We start from the raw sequence: 17,288 nt of genomic DNA on the forward strand, positions 1-17,288 counted from the left end.
TTCTACCCAGAATTCATCTACAGAAACCATTTCTGGCTTCTGTTTCCCCTTTCAATGAAGCCCGAGTTCTGCTTATTGCAGAAGCAGTGAAATCTGCACCAAGGCCAAGAGAAGCATACCAGTCAGGAAACATCGCTTTGCAACACAACCACAAGATACTTACTAAAAATGGCCGTCTAAAAGAGTCAAGCTGCAAGTGAAGGTGAAAAGTACAGTAGTGGTGCCTGCTTAGAGCCAAACTTATTGGTAGTTGTACGTTTTCCTTACTAGTCAAGTACTTAAGGGGTAAGAGGGAGATATATCCAGGGTGCATGTGTGTATCGGCAAAATATCATCACAGGTCAAGAAGTGACATCTATTCACATCTTAATCCTTGGTTTCACAGACTTTAAAACTGTGTTTCATTGTGATGAGGTGTGCTCCTCCTTGCAGATGTGGCTTGTGGCTCGCATGTATTCAATAACCAGGTATTGACCCTAATGTGCTCCCAACCTTGCCACCTCCACCTGTCTAAACCCTTCCATCACCGTGCTGGGGGGACGGCGAAGCGACCCCATCTATTCCCACGCGTGCAAAGGGCAGTGTGTGGATGTGCAACACCAACACCACGGCTCCACAGTGACAGGGGCTGGGGGTGTTTGCGGGGATGCTCAACACTTCCCACAGGTCTTCGCCCGCAGGTGCGAGGCGAATTCTCCACAGCAAATTCTCCCGGTCCAATTCCCGCTTTCTCCACTGATCCCCTCCGGATCCTTCGGAAGGATCCGGGAGGGAGCAGGGTCGGGAGCGGGGGCTGCGGGGCGCGGCGGGGTCGCCGGAGCCCCCCGTCCCGGGGGAGCGGGGCGAGAAGCCGTCGGTGCGGAGCGGCAGAGCCCTCCCACTGGGGCCGATTTCGGTAAGGAAGGTAAATGCGGAAGTTGCCACCCAAGAGCTGTCAGACGGCCGCCGGCTCCGTAGCCCGCAGCATGCAATAAGTAGTAGCATTAATAACAATAATAATAATAAGTAATAACCCAGGCGCCCGACGTGCGTGCAGCCGGCTTCTGCCCTCCTCGGCGGCCGCATGGCGACTCTGCCCGCCGCACAGAGGAGGGCGTTTGCCCTGAAAATCAACAGGTGAGAGAGAGACCCCCGCGGTGGGACGGGACGGGACGGGACGGGGCGGGTCGGAGCCCCCCGGTCGCGGAGCCGCCTGCCCGCCGCTGGCAGCCGGGCTCTGCCGCCTCCCCCGAGCCTGCCGAGGGCAGGTGGGGGCTCCTCTTCTTCCTCCCTCTCCTCCTCCTCCTTCTCCTCTTTCTCCTCCTTCTCCTCTCCGCACGCAGCGGCAAAAAGATCTGAGGCTGAAAGCGTCGCACCTGGCAAAAGGAGGGTTTATGTAGGGCGTCCGTACTGCGGTAGTATACCTCCGTGCGCCTTTTTTTTTATTTTTTTTTCCTTTTACCCTTTCACCTATGAAAAGAAAAAATCCTACTGATTAGAAATAAATGCATCCTTCTCTCCCCCGTTGAATCGAGTGCGTGAGTTAGCTGTTGAACACCAAACTCTGAGCTTGCAGACTGCTAGACTCTGGTGTCTTTTCCCAGGGAAGTGGTGACTCTCAGCTGGTCTCTGCTCTGCAGCAGCAGTAGGAAAGCAAAACAATTATTTTCACACTGTTAAAGGGAAACACAGGCCAGCTTTTCAAGAGCATTGTTGTTTGAGACAAAATCTCTGTTTCCAGGGTGTTGATGTAAGTACAAGGTAACTGAGTTTGCTGACACGTAAAAGAGCAAATAGCACAATGGTAATACATGTATAAACTGAGGATAAGGCCAATCTCTGAGCCAGAGAGAAAAGTATGCACAGAAATTCCACCTCCCCGGCAATTTATTGGAAGACTTGGGTTTTCAGTTACAGAGGATAAAATTAGCTCCACTGCGATACGCCTTTCCCATGGCAGAGTACACATCAGTGTACCTTTCCTTGTCCCTTGAGAATTCATTTTAAATTTATGGGGAATATACACAAGGTTGAGATATCATATTGAGAAGCCATCAGATGAGTGGTTCCCTTCAGGGTCCTGCCGTGTTTTCTGATCATTTGGAAGCTTGTTTGAATATACTGTAACTGGCTGATATTTAGAGGACTTGGATTATTTTTTTTCTTCCTATTTTTAGGGTCAGCTTTCTGGCAGCTTTTCCCAGCTGTGATGATGGTCACTGTATGCCTGTGTGACTAAAGCCTTGCAAAGGAGTGCAGCACTACCAATTAATCTGGCATTGTTTTACAAGGGCTGACAAAAGTTTCACTAGTAAGAACTGTTGTTAAATTAAGCCATTTGGATTTTATTTGTATTTATTTTTATTTTGATCTGATAGCAAAATATTCAGTATTTTTGGTAGTAAGTCAAATGCTCAAATATGTTACTCATCATGTTCTGGCTGCAATTCCATTTTAGCAACCTGCATGTTTATTTGGCAAGAAAGAATGTTCGCTTTTACACTTTGGTAGGAATTATGTGTATTTGCTAGCAGAACATCATGTTTCCCTTTCTTCAGAAGGACCAGGCCATTTTTGCATGACCCAAGAGCTTTTTTTTGAATCTTCAAAATAAGAGGAATATAAAGTCACTGTCTAAATTTACTTGTCTGTGCACAAAAGGCTGTTCTACAGCTATAAAATTGTGTTCCCCTTTCTTCAGAGTTCCTGACATTACTTCTTCAAAATACAACTCTTAATGAAAGTTGGTCATTACTGGCAAGGCATCATTTAAAAGAGCTATTACATTGTCTGTATAATTACTCTCCATCCACTACAAATACACATGCAAGCTCTTCTCTTTCTTGCTCTTTCTCTCACCAGTGGCTTGACTAAGCTATACAGTTTTCAGCGAGGACCAGTAGAGTTTTACTGGTTCCTAAGTACAACAACACTGGCTGTCTCCATGATCTTATGGGTGAGCCTTTTGTGTTTGTGGAAAACATGATAGACATGCAACCATCTTACAAGCTGTGCTGACCAAAGTTCTGTAAAAAAATAGCACTGACATAATCCAAAATGTTGTGTTAGTGCTCTGGTGTCATGATTTAAAGTAAGCATGCGTCCTTGATCATGTGCAATGGGGCTTGCAGATGCTTCAGGAATGATTATTACATGACAAGCATCACAATTGTTTAAAATAAGGTCAAACTTTAAAATCAGGCTTTAAAATAAGTACGGATTTGTAGGCTGCATATGCAACCTACATAACCCACATAACCACGTCTTCCTATCATTTTATTTTTCCTTCCACCCATCCTGTGTTTGTTGCCCCAACCTGTTGCTTCCTGCCTTTTTTAATCCTGCAAAGACTTGCACATGTGTTTTTAATGCACGCATGTGTGAGTAGTTCCTTCTGTTTTAATGGGATAACTTTTATATATAACAATGTTCATCTTTGAATGAACATTGAGTGAAGGAGTGAAGAGTGAAGAGTGAAGGAGCAAGCCCTTAAATTAGTGTCCCTCATGGTAGGCAACATTCTTAAAACCTACTTGTGTACTACCTAGAGCTGAGTGGCTGAAAACTGAGCAAGACCACAGAAAACATCCTATTCAAATAATATTTATTACTGTTACATGAGAAATTAAATTTGTTTACAACTTAGACTTCATTTCAAAGAATGTATAAAGGTATCACTTAAAAGAAAATAAGCTATATGTGTCTTTCCAAATGGCTTCCTGCATAGAGCAAAGGAAGGGGAATAAAACCCTCCTAACTGTGCACTACTGGGAGATGTTTTTGGTGCTGTCTGAGAGTGCTAGGGGTACAAAGTTTTCAGAAACCACCATGGAACATGAAAAAGCTGTTTGTCCATGCTGAATTGAGTAACTCCTAGATAATAACCTAAAGGTACCTGGACTGCATGTTGTAAATGTTTCCATTTTTCAATCACAACATTTCTAACCAGAAACCAAGAAAATTGATAAAAAAAAATTATTAAAGTACTGAAGAAAGCAATTCTGCTGAAGAAAGAAATAATTAGCAAAAGTGTGGGCTCTAACATGTAGCAATTGAGCAATGTATGTCTGAGAGGCAATATAAGCTGAATTTTAAGCAGCTTGCCTCAGCAGTGGGTTAGGATAAACATAACATTCACTAAAGAGATTTCTATTTTTGTTACTTTTATTTAGCTAGTATAGTTTATTATTTTATCTTCCAGATAGATCTTTCAGTAGTAGTACTTTGTTTTGACTTCAAGTGAATAAAATTATGCTTTAGGCACCTACCTGAACAATCAAAACATTTCAACAGATACATTACAAAACAGAAAGCTATATCAAAAGCAGCACTACAACCCCTTAACATATCACTTAACTTCGTCATGTGACCCATGCATTTAAAACCCTTGCAACAGACATACTTCTGAACTCTCTCTGCAGACCACCAATGTTTGCATTTGCAAGGGATATAAAACATTATTAGTATTTAGTCCTACCATTTAATTTCTGTGCTCTTGAAATTGTCCAGTTGCCAAACTTTTTTTTTTTTTACTTGTTTAGTTTTTAAGAAGTATATTTAAGGATGAGTTTAGAGTCATAGACCTATATTTAAAAAATATATAAATTAAGGCAAACCTTTGGCTCAAGAAATCCTATTGAAAATAAAATTTAAGGTTACAGTCAAAACCTTATCTCATTCTCAAATAGTACCATGAACTCTACTTTACACTAATAACAACAATACATTAAAGTTACTCCTACCTGACACAATAAAGCCAGCTTAACCTCTTGTATTGTACAGAGTCTTATCTCTGAAGGTTCAGAAGAAATTACCTTAAATGGCAAAGCCTAGTGCAGAGGGGTCAGGTACAGCACAGAATGGTTCCAGTGGCAGAACAGGCCATTTCCTACCTATACGGACAGCAGATTTCTGTTCACTGCATCACCTTGATAGGGTTGAAGTATGTATCTTTTGATTGAATTTCAATAGAACTCTTACTGAATGGATATAATAAACTGATAATTACTTAGAATAGTTTTCCAGACTTCATTGCATAGGCCAAGATATTTCTTTTCATTATTTTTTTGTTCGTTTTATTTTAAATATATTCAATAAGCTGCAGAGAGATCCTCAATTCTTTTATATTCTGTATGTACAACAGGCTCATGTGGTAAGTATAAAGATGCACTTTTCAAAAACTCAGAAATTTTCCTACATAAAGTAGTGCATGATAGAAACCTCAATAAAATAACAGTATGTTAATAGCTAAGATGGGGTTTTTGCTGTAAACCTAAAACACACATTCATGGCTTCTCAACTTTTAAAAGCTACTTGTTATCTACTTCTTATCAAATATGACCTCTGAACCATTGTCTGAGCATATGTTAGGACAGTGGTAGTATTAAAAATCCTGTATTCATTTTTACTGAGTCAACCTAATTCAGGAAAGAGAGTCACAATCAACCTAATTCAGGAAAGACAGTCACAAGGGAAAAGCACACTTGATCAAAGCTCTGAATCCTGTTTTACTCAAATGAGTTGCACAATGGGAATCTGAGTGATGACAACTCTGATTAATAAGCCCTTGCAAGCTTATATTCAAAAGAGTTTTTTCAAGCAATCAAATAGTAATCTGTCTGAATTGGTCTGAGATCCAAAGCATAAATATACATATAAGTATGGCTTTTAAGAGAAGCTAAAAAAAACTAATCTGTAATTACTATGGCAACAGATTGCTTTTTATGTACTACATGTGTGAAATAAGTGGTTTTATATTTCGTGTGGAGAATATTAAGCAGTAATAACAAATTAAAGATAAAAATGGCATGTACATAAGTTTTATATCTTATGTGTAACAGCTTCTTACTAACAGTTTATATTAAAATGACAGTTTTCATAGACTTCCATGAAATTAAATGAGAAGATGACTTTTGAAATTGCTTTGATTTGCATATGCAGGGAGCATAAAGAACAGGCTATCATCTTGCTTCTGCATGCTAGTTTTGTTTGACAGCCTTTTAATTTGGCTATAGGAAATATTTGGGCAGTTGTCTTTAGAGGTTATCACTACACTGTTTTCACCTTTCATTAATTTTTATATTCTTTTTTTTTTTTTTCATTTTTTCATCTGGGTTCAACATGCATTTTTTTCTCAATTGCCAGAGCATGTATAACCTATTCCCAGTTTACAGGGTAGAGTGTGAACTGATCAAATTATCAGCTCATTTTTTTTGCAGTATCACACAATGGCTGATGTTGAAAGGGGCCTCTGGGGGTCATCTGGTCCAAGCCCCCCACACTCAGGCAGGGTCAATTACAGCAGGTTGCCCAGGACCGTGCACAGACCACAGACCATGTCCTTCATCAACCTGCTGGCAATACTTTGCTTAATGCAGCCCAGAATACCACCAGCCTTCTTTGCAACAAGAACACATTGCTAGTTTGTGTTCAGCTTGGTGTCCGCTAGGACCCTCAGGTCCTTTTCTGCCAGGCTGCTTTCCAGCTGGGTGGCCACCAGCATGTCCTGACACCTGGGATTGTTCCTCCTCATGTGCAGGACTTTGTACATCTCCTTGCTGAACTTCATGAGGTTCCTGTCAGTCTATGTCTTCATCCTGTCCATGTCACTCTGGAGGGATGGCAGCAAGACATGGAGGGTCTGGTGTACACAAAAGCAAGCCACTTCTCCCAGTTTGGTGTCATCTGCAAACCTGTTGAGGGTACACTCTGCCCCATGTGTCTTGATCATTAAAGATGTTAGACAGGATTGGAAGCAGCATTGACCCCTGGGGTACACAGCTCGTTACTGGCCTCCAGCTAGACTGCAGGCCACTGAGCTTCCTCTGTGCCCAGCCGTTCAGCCAGTTCTCAAAGTACCTCACCGTCTGTTCATCCAACACGTAATTTATTGGCTTTAGACATGTTTCCTTTATACATATGAAAAACCTGATTTCTGAAGAATTACTTCTTCCCAGGAAAGGACACTCCTTTCTTCCTGACTTACTGGTCAGGAAGCTGGTTTGCCCTATTTTTATATATATTTTTCAAGTTATCATTGTTTTTGTGTCTTCTGGATTTGTATTCGGCACAAGGAATAGATTGCACATGCATCTAGAGCAGGGGTGCAGAAGAGAGATGACAGGGAAGTCTGCTCCTTCATGTGCTATTCACAAAGGCCAATCCCTGCTGTAGCCTCTGCATATAAGTTCTTTACCTCCCATCCCACTACTTCCTGGGTTCTGGACAATCTGAGTGAGCAGAAAAATTGAGGAGGACTTCTGACCACAGTTTCATCCCTGTTGTATCAGCTGTGACTGCTCACTGCATGTGAAAGGCTAAGCAACATCCATTAGATGTCTCAGGTGGCTATTTCCTTAGGTATTGTATCCTGTCTCTCTTAATTTGGGACATGTTTACAGGTACTCTTCCACTCCAAGGGGGAGATGTAACCTGCAGGAACAATGACCTAAATCTACCATATAGTTAAAAATATTAAAGCAGGCTTGGTAGGGATCCTGTCTATAGTAAGTAGTTCTGCAGTTAATAGAGGGAACTTCTTAATGCCTGTGTGTTTATCTTTTCATCAGCCCTGAAGATAATTCATTTGCCTTTGCTAGGGTGTTTCCAGTGAGTAGTCAAACTGGACTAAATCTACATCAGTGCACTGCTTCTAAACTTGCTTTACAGCCATACTTGAGCAAACGACAAATGTAGGTGGTGCAGTTTGGCTGGTCATTATGTGTAATATAACCAGTATCAGCTGATTTGCATATAACATTTTTGCAATTAATAGTTGTTGCATTTAAGTGCAACTATATCAAAGCCTGTATGCATCCACACAATCAGACTGCACCTGGGAGTGAGCTGTGCTGTAGACCATATGAGCTAGTACCTAGCTGGAGGCCACAGGAGAGACAACTGCATGTAAAGACAAACATGGTTATAAAGTTTTTCTCAAATTCCCATAAACATGTTATAGACTCAGATTAGATTGCAAGCTGTCAGATTTTGTACAAGCACAGAGTTAATGAAAAGCAAACAATTTGCAAAAACACATGTGCCCATGCAACACCATGTGAATCCTTTAGAAGTACTTGATCCTGGTGGGAACTGTGAACATTGGTTCTGACAGAGATGGATTGTAAATCAGTTACTGCAGTGAGTTTACAAAGTGATCAACATTATATACCAAGATCATGCCATAGGATATAAACTCATAGTGCTGAGATAAATGTCTATAAGTATCCATTCATTGTTTCAAAGATAAGATTATTCAGAACACTCTTATTAGATTTGACATCCTGTTGTCCATTACAAAGACTAAATGCACAGACCTTTCTTATGGTAATCTGTGCAAAAGACTACATTTCCTGCTTGGAAAAAAAAAATAATAATAAAAAATAAATAAACATATATTTAAAAAAAAAAAAAACACCTTTTAGGAAGTAGAATAGAAAGAGTAAGAAAATGCCATTCTCCTACTTTTTGAGGATGCTAATGACTTTTGTACTTTTGTACTGTTTACCCTAAACTTTATGATTACCTTTTCTGGAGTGGTCTGCCTGCTATAGAACCAAGGTAATAGCAGCCACTTGTCAGCAAACAGCCTCTGTAGAAACAAAGCCTTTAGAGAACATTTGGCCATGCAAGCAGAATACTGTTGTTACTGTGAAGACAGATGTTATTGACAGCTGTTGTTAGCTGGAAGGTAATCTCTTCATCTGACTGGGTATACAAATTGTCTTTAAAAAACAGCTATTTTCTATAACAGTTGTTGAAGACTGGATTTATACTGTACATATATCTGTGCAGTCACTAAGCCAGACATGATAATCTGTGCTGCATGATTAGAATACTGTGGGTTTTGGTTTATCTCTGGAAGATGAGCAAGAAATGGACCTTAGGCTCTGCACAAAAGCTGCATTTAGAATCCATTTCAAAAATCTTATGTCACTCTCAGACTTCAAACATTTACATGTGTTGGGAAGTCTAAGCTGCAGTCTGAGATGAGGTTCGTTTTTTGTGGCACAGGAAATGCTAAGTTTACATACAAAAAAAGTGAAGTTGCAAAAGAGAAACATCTTTATGTCCACCAGTTTCCACATATGAACATTTCTGATTTTACCTTTCCAGGTATTTTGAATTTTCAGACATGATTTTCTGCAAAGAAGAATATTTAATGTTGTATTTCATTAAAAAGAAAAAAAGAAGAAAAAAAAAATGAAACTTATCTTAGGCTTTATGGTCATTAAAACTATTGTACGTGAGCATAGCTGAGCATCGTTTTCTTTATTTCTATTCTAACTTCATTACCTCTTTTTTTAAAACAAAAACAAAAACAAAACAAATCAAAACAGATAACTGTATTGTTTGTAGCAGCAGGTAAATTCTACTCTCTGAAAAGCGCTTACTAGATACCATACCCATCCTGAATGTTTGCCACCAAGAATGCAGTTACAGCAGAATAGATCTAGGACTAAACCAGCTGTTTAGCCAAATTCACCAAAAAAAAAAAAAAAAAAAAACATGTCAACAGCATTTTTTCTATTGACCATTGTAGAGCAATACCTTCATGTGATAAGTCATGCAGTTACCTAACTCCAACAATAATGACCTTGAGATTTTTTATAAAAGAGTTAGCACACCTGGTCTCAGTATTAATATTTTTACCTAAAGTCAAGCAATCTGGATTTGGTATGAATAAATTTTATTTCAGTAGTCACATGAGCTGAGCTTTACAATCATTATAATAACAAAATCTCATGTCCAGAACACCGTTAGAATAACATTTAAGCTTTTCCAAAGCTTGACATTTTACAGATGAATTAAGAATTGAAATGCAGTTTTCATGATGCAACATCCCAATATGTGTGTGTGAGTGTGTATAGCATAATTTCTATAGAATTTGTACCTCTAGCAATAGCCAGCAAATACAAAAATATATTATTTTTAACATCTTTGTTGTTAATGTGCAAAATTCTTTGGACTTTTTTTATTTATAAGAGTGTGAGCAGAAGATCCGTCTTTCACATGTATCTTAGTTATTGCTCTCTATTCTGTTGAAATCAAAATTCTCTGTTCTAAAGATGGCAGTACCTCCCCATGTACTTGAAATTGTGCCAAGTCTTTCAGGTACACAGACCTAATAGAAGATCCTTTTGTTTTCCTTTACATTTAAAGCTATAAGGAAAAAAATATAAATTTTATTCTAAGAAATAACTGGGGAAAAAAAAGAAAACACTCAAGAATTTTATTTTTGTTACTGATCTAATGTGTTAGCTTGGTGGGGCAAGATTTGTACGCTTTTATGTGTTATCCCAGTGCCAGCTCCAATATCAATCACTGCTTTTAGGCATATTTGAGAGGCAGAAGTTAGATAACCATCAGCATTATGAGCTTCCCATCAATACTGGGTCATAAAGAGCTTACATCTACAGTAAGACCCAGCAGCCTCTTCCAGAGTGAGTTGTGGTAGCATAGGCCACAAGGAGAAGAGTTGAAGATGCCAGTCTAACAATATCAGTATAAGTCCCACATTATGTCATTAGCAACATCACAGCAGGGCTCTGCTGCTTCCTCATGAACCAAATGAAAGGTCACCCACAGAAAGGTCACACCGAAGTTCTACAGATCAGTATTCTTAGGAAATGAGGGGCCAAAATATTAACTTTTTTTTTTTTTTTTTTTTTTTCCAGTTCGGTGTTGTTTTCATTATCTCTTCCACTGGCTTGTGAAATAATTACATTATTGCAGTATGAAAGACTCATCTGTAATATGTTGTGAATTTGATTTGAAGTCCGTCATGAAAGATACAAAATACACATTCTTTCGTTCTTGATAAAAATAACAACCTTGGTCTTGGAAAGAAAAGAAGTGGCAAAATAACCAACCCTGTCATAGAAAAAATGGAAATTTCCCCAAGAATAACTTTAAAGTGCTCTGTAAAGTGCTCTGTATAATTATCTTGTATGGCAACTAGTATAATTATGGGTTTCTATAAAATTGTGAGTATTACCGTAGCACTTTTGTAATGAAGTCTTTGTGAAGTTCGGGTGATATGCATGAACTGAAAGATAAATCCTTACATTTATGTCATAATCAGCTTGTTTTGAGTTGGTAGAACTGTGCAGAACAAATGAAAATCCAGAAGGACACGCTGATGCTGTTCCATTACATTTCAGTCACAGTATAAAAGCTAGCACGTGTGATCACTAATGTTTTTGAAATTGCCCTTTTTGTTGTAGATGATCCAGGATTTTGGAAGCCATTTAAACAGTTCAGCAAAGAACAAATGTATAAACAAAAAACTAAGCACAACCACAAAGTATTGCCCAGGAATACCCACACAGTCTTCTGTAGAGATCAGGGAACACTTGTTAGAACGCTGTTCTTCAGCCCTCTCAGTTGAAATGGCTATTTAGAAAAGCCCTAATGTGAGCTTTAGCATACACAGAAAGTTCTCTTGAGACAACCATGGAAAATTATCCTTAGATGAATTGAGGTTAATCCCTTCAGAATGAAAGATTTGTGTACATAATGCAGAATGCCATCAGATTTTAAGCCAATGGGTACATTTAAAAAAAAAAAAAAAAAAAAAGTTTCCATGCAGATTTATCTTCTGTTAGCATTGCTAATTAGCATCATGTGAAATATTCATTAGAAACTTTGTATCGAGTATATAAACTCTCATGATCAGTTTAAACCTATACTAAAATGAACAGGTAAGATTAATTTATATACCTTGCTTTCCAGGAGGTACCAGTATACTGTCACATGAAACGTTACACCTACAAACACTCAACCAGTCAAGAATGTACAATCTTTTCTCAAATGTTATATTTTGCATATTATCCACAAAACATCGTGATTAAAAAGCACATAAAAGCATGCTTCATCAGGGCCACATCCTAAGTCTTCTGTTTCTTTGCATGGCAAGAAAATATGGTTGTCCTTTTCCTCCGCTGCTAGGATTAGAAAATATTTATTATTAGTAGAGTATTATTATTGTTTGTATGCTTATGTCTGTCTCTTCCTGAGGGAGAAACAGCAAAGCCAAGCTGCAGTGAAAAGTCTTCACTGAATGAATGGCATACATGACCCGGGACAAAAATAAAAAGTGACCTCTTGCCTGTTTTATAATGTAACAAGCTGCCAGTGTAATGAAGTCAATTTCCTCTCCTAGACTTCTCTCTTCATTCCTGCACCATCTCTTTTGGGAAGATTGTGGTTAAATTTCAGCCAAATTGAATAGGATCGTTATTGCCTTAGTTGATACACACTTAATGTGGTAGACCCCTAAGAAAGAGCATGCTGAAGGATGCACAGCCTACCTGAGTCGCCAATTAGCTGCTAGTTCAGATCAGCCACTGCTGTAAACAGTGAGTAGCAAAGCCAGCCTCTGGTGCCTTAAGGACTAATTATAAACTTAAAAGAACAGGCAGTTCCACTGGCAGCAAGAGAAGAACTTCTAAGCAAGGTTCCCATATTTGCTAGTTAAAGATCTGGATTGCTGCCCAAAAATCTCTGTGTTTGTATGTGGGAGTGGAGAAGAGGGATAGGTATTTGATAGCTTTTTCTCTTCCAGAATTTTTGGTTCCGTGTTTTTGAGTTGTAACTAGAGAAATTGTATGTTGAAGCCTCAGAAAAAGAACAAAAGCTAGCTGAGAAGCTTCTGCACCAGCAACAGATGGAAGGGATTACTTCTCAGGGTAGCTAAAGATTAACACTTTACCTGTTAAGCCAAACTTTTCACTGTCTTACTTTATGATTCTCCCATCTATATACATTTATGTATAAATGTTTCTCCATCCTTGGAGGTTGTTCTTATAGTCCCTTTTTATTTCTTTTTTTTTTTTTTTTCATCTTTTCTTGATGTCATATTATGTAGGCAGCTCTTGCAGAAGACCGTTCCTCAGAATCTGCTGACAGAGATCGTCAGGGTGTTAAAATTTTCTCTTCATACCCCATTCTAGTATATAATATTTAATTTTCTTTGGATAACTGGATTTTTAGGTGTATGAAGCATACTTTTAAGATTTTTTCCCATTACATACCTTCTGTTTTCCAATTAATAGGTGATCTTTAAAACTATTCTCTTTGTGTTTTCTTTTCTCTGTAAACCCCTCATTCTGTGTTGAAGATTTTGTATGATATCTGTACTAGCAAAATCCTTACTGTCTCTTCTTTTAAACATGTTTCAAAGAACTACAGAACTAGCTTCTTGCATAATGTGTATTCATATCATTTTAATTATAGAAGTTACCAGTGTTAAACCATAGTATTACATGTTAGAGAGAGAAAGTATATGACAATGTTACCTTCCTTTCCTGACCCCTCATCTAGGCCCAAGCACTACCCCAAACTTCTAAGTCCCCAAACCTGCTATGAGTTTTGTACTGAGACACATCTCAGAATTTGACCTACGAGTTAGATTTAATTTTAAAAACCCACAGGTACAGTCTGTTACATCAGTTGCAGTATTGGTTTAATATATTATACAAACTGTACTCTTTGCATTGGAGAGTATTTTTTCAATGAAAAGTTGAATGTTTCAACTTTTTTTTTCATCAATTCAGGAGAATTGCTAGAGGATTGTATCGATGAGTGACGCAGATGCTGTTAAAAATCTGATTAAGCAGAACAGCACTGGTATATTTTTTGGGCTATCTTGTAGTCATATTTGGGTGATTCAGAAAGCCTGGCGAGCTCCAGCTTTTTCAAGATTTGCACACCAAGGAGTACTGCATCATCATTCATGAAGGGACACATCAATACAGAGTGAAGCAATGAATTCCAACTGACATTATTTTACGCCAACACTGTGGAGCAACCAAGGATCGAAAAAAAAAAAAAAAAAAAAAAAAAAACAGGAAAGGCTTAGGCTGCAATCATCTCCCATCTTTCTCTAGGTTTATACTGTCTTGCAACATAACATGGGACTACTGACTAACTGTGAATTCCACCATGACTTTTGTGGGGAATAAAAAAAAAAAAAAAACTCCTTCAAATCTACACTTTTATTTTTCAGGCGGCTTTCTCCTACGGGAAAAAAAAAAAAAAAAAAAAAAAAAAAAAGAAAAAAGGAGTGGAGGAGGAGAAGGGAGGAAGCAGGAGGAGGAGAGGAAGAGGGGAACAGGTACCAAAATTATAGCTCTGTAGAGCTGTTAGAGCTGCAGCAGCTGTTAATGCTGCTGGTGCCACTTCTGCTCTGTGAAAGTCTTGCAGCTGCTCAGCTGTTGCCTCTTGTTAGTTCTTGGTAGTCTTCACTGCAGTGCCAGTATGCTCTCATCACTGTGGCATCACCAGATAGCTTCTTCCAGTGTCCCATTACCTTTGAAGTGGGAACATTTTTCCCATTTGCTTATTAAATATTTTGTATTTTAGTTTAAGATTACTTTTTTTTCCATTAATGGACATGAATTGCTCACTGTTTTCTTTATGGTTTGCTATCCTTAACATAGTTGGGGACAACTGCTCTGTCTCCCCTCACTCATCTGTTTTGGAATCTGGACACCACTTTTTTCAGTCTTACCAGGTGGATCATCCTTCACAGAACATCAAGCATTCTCATTGCTTTCTTTGGGAGCCTTTTCAATGTGATTGCATATTCCTCTGAGGTATTCTTAGTGTGTACATCAGCTTTAAGACTGCCATTGGCTTAAATACATGTAAATAGAAATAACTTCCCCTTTTTTCTGCACTTTTAGTACTCTGTTAATAAGTGGCTTGGTCTTCTCTCTCAGATTGTCTGCAGCGTGGTTATTTATTTAGACAGTTCATCTCCCTTTTTGTATTTCTGTGTTTGATGGGCTTTCTTCTTCCTACATTTAGGGTTTTACATTTATTTTTATTGAATTTAATTGTGCTGACTTAGGCAGTTTCTAAATGTGACATCATGTTAAGTATAGCCCTCTTTTTCAGTACTTACAATTTCTTCCAGTCTGATGTCATCCACGAATTTCATTACTATGTTATCTATACCATCATCGGTGTTCTTGAATAAAATACTAGGCTGGAGATAGGCTGAAGACAAATTACTCACTTACAGTACGTTCTTTGAAATCTGTTCACAATCTTCTTCTAAACTTTTGATGACTACATCTTGAATAAGTGTGGAGGTAGGCTTTTTTGTTTGGTTTGTTTGTTTGATTGTTTTTAACCAAGTTTGGAAACAGTTGTGTTGATTCCATCTAGACATTATGTCTTTAATTTGTTTATGGGAATGCCATGAGAGATACTAACAAGAGCCTTGCTGAAAACAGTTAACTCAGAGAAAAGTATTACAAAACTTCATGTGACTGCCATTTGATAAATCCATAATCATCATTATATAATTTTTCTTTTCTATACCAATAAATCATCAACTTTTCAGACCTTGGGATTCTACACAACCTTTAGCTGCTCATTGTGCAATTCTTTGTCAAGCTAATAATAAACAGGCATTATTATGGTGATTAATGATTAAAATTGATTTCATGGCCTGTGCTTCAATTGGAGGTTATAGTTTGGGACCTGGACTGGTTCCAGATGGTTATCAGTTGAGTGCCCAGAAATTTGCTTTGCTATCTTTTTGAGTGTCAGAGACAAGCTGACTGATCCATGATTGTTTGAGTCCTCCCAAAAATGGAGAACTCAAATAATCGTGAAGGGGCTCTAGAATGTCCATCTCTTCCCAGTCTGGTACTCAGGTTTTCAAAACTCTCCATGCCAATCTCTGATTGTAGCACCCACCTTTTCTCCATGTTGGGTAGCTGACTTGTACCTTGGGTTTAATGGCTCTTAGCAGCTGTGTCTTTCCTCTACTTATTCCCATTAGATCCTGCCAATCATTTCTGTGTCAGATCAAACAAACCTGCTGTCTTCTGTAACTATTACTGTATTTCTTCTCTCATTCTTCCTTCAGAGATAAGGAAAATGTGAAATCAATCAATTAAACTATTCTTAAACCTTTTGAATTTCACCTTTATAGATTATGGGCTTATTCTTCAGTTGAAGCAATTTATTTTGCAAATTCTTTCTTTTGCATATTGGGGGGCCTCTGGAACTAATTTTGAGAAACTTGTTTCCTCTCAGTTAGCTGGGTTTGTACAGGCTTTTACCAGACAATATATTAGCCCCTCTGTCCACATGCAGGCTTCCTCTTTTGTGGATGAAAGTTCATACCATTTCCTTTTCAAAAATGACCCCATATCTGGTGTATTTTTTTTTTTTTCCTAGCAGCAGCTTCTGCAATACACTGTAACACAGGTTTATGAATACATCTGCTGCTAGACTTTTATTTACATCAGTAACAGGTATTTCTGCATGGGGTAGAAACTGACTTACTCTGTTCAAAGGAAAACAATATTTTTTAATAATCTGAGGTTTATTTTATGCTTTGTTACATACATTCATAATCAGAGATTGTCTGTAGTGGGAAGATGAAAAAAAAAATAACCTTGAAATACAAACAGATTTGCTTTTCAAAACAGGGCAATAATAATGAGGAGGTCTGCAGACTTCCTTACTCTTCCTCCATGGCTTCTTTCTTATATAACTATTGAATCACCTTAAAAAAAAAAAAAAAATTGTCCTTCCTGAGATTTGGGATACCAGTATTGACAAGGAATTTCTCTTCCAAATGGATCCCTTTTCTTTCTCTGTTACTCTGGCTTTGCTCTGTCTGCAGTTGCTGCTGCCTTTAGAGTGTAGTCATGTCCCATTCATGACAGGCCTTGACCTCCAAGCACCTACTCTTAGTTATACATCTTATGCATCTATACTTTGGAAATAAGGCCAAAAATATGAATATCTTTTGTGGATGCCTGTCCCTTAACAAGAGTATAACTGCATTCAGCAAAAATTTGTTTTTTGTCATACTTGTGAGCAACAGCAGTAGCCAGAAACTACATGCAACAGAATACATGTAGGTCAAGCAGTCATGGAAACCAAGAGGAGAGAAGGTGCACACAAAATAAGGAGACTGTGGCATCTGGTAGTTCGAAGACACCTACCAATGCTTGCTGGAGTTGGAAGAGAGTCTAATATAAAAGAGAAGGTCTTCTTGCCTCTGTGTTTTCCTGTCTGATTGTTGGTTGTCCTGGTGGGCTCGCTGCCAGAAGGTTTTTGTTCAGGTCTGGAATCTGCTTAATTGCCTCTTTTTCTTTTGAAAGTCTTCTCCTGAATATTCATGGAGAAATATATTGTAAATGTTTTGTTATCACTTCATGTCTGATTAGTCTTAAATAATATTAAATATTTATTAATTTATTTCCTCGAAGAATGAGCAAGCTACTCTGTTTTGCACTCTGGGTATATGCAACTGTATTACCACTCTGGGATTTCCAAAG

At 38.3% G+C, this 17,288-nt stretch overlaps 1 protein-coding gene across 1 annotated transcript in view; it reads left to right on the top strand.

Moving 5' to 3' along the window:
- The first annotated feature begins 915 nt into the window (after window positions 1-915).
- DOCK8 (dedicator of cytokinesis 8) overlaps window positions 916-17,288 on the top strand; it is a 94,089-nt gene continuing 77,716 nt past the window's right edge. Inside the window, exon 1 of the mRNA XM_038170767.2 lies at window positions 916-1,116. Coding sequence (XP_038026695.1) covers window positions 1,064-1,116 — 53 coding nt within the window. The 5' untranslated portion in view covers window positions 916-1,063. The remainder of the gene's footprint in view (window positions 1,117-17,288) is intronic.

The sequence above is a fragment of the Anas platyrhynchos genome, chromosome Z, assembly GCF_047663525.1.
Source record: "Anas platyrhynchos isolate ZD024472 breed Pekin duck chromosome Z, IASCAAS_PekinDuck_T2T, whole genome shotgun sequence".
Taxonomy (NCBI): domain Eukaryota; kingdom Metazoa; phylum Chordata; class Aves; order Anseriformes; family Anatidae; genus Anas; species Anas platyrhynchos.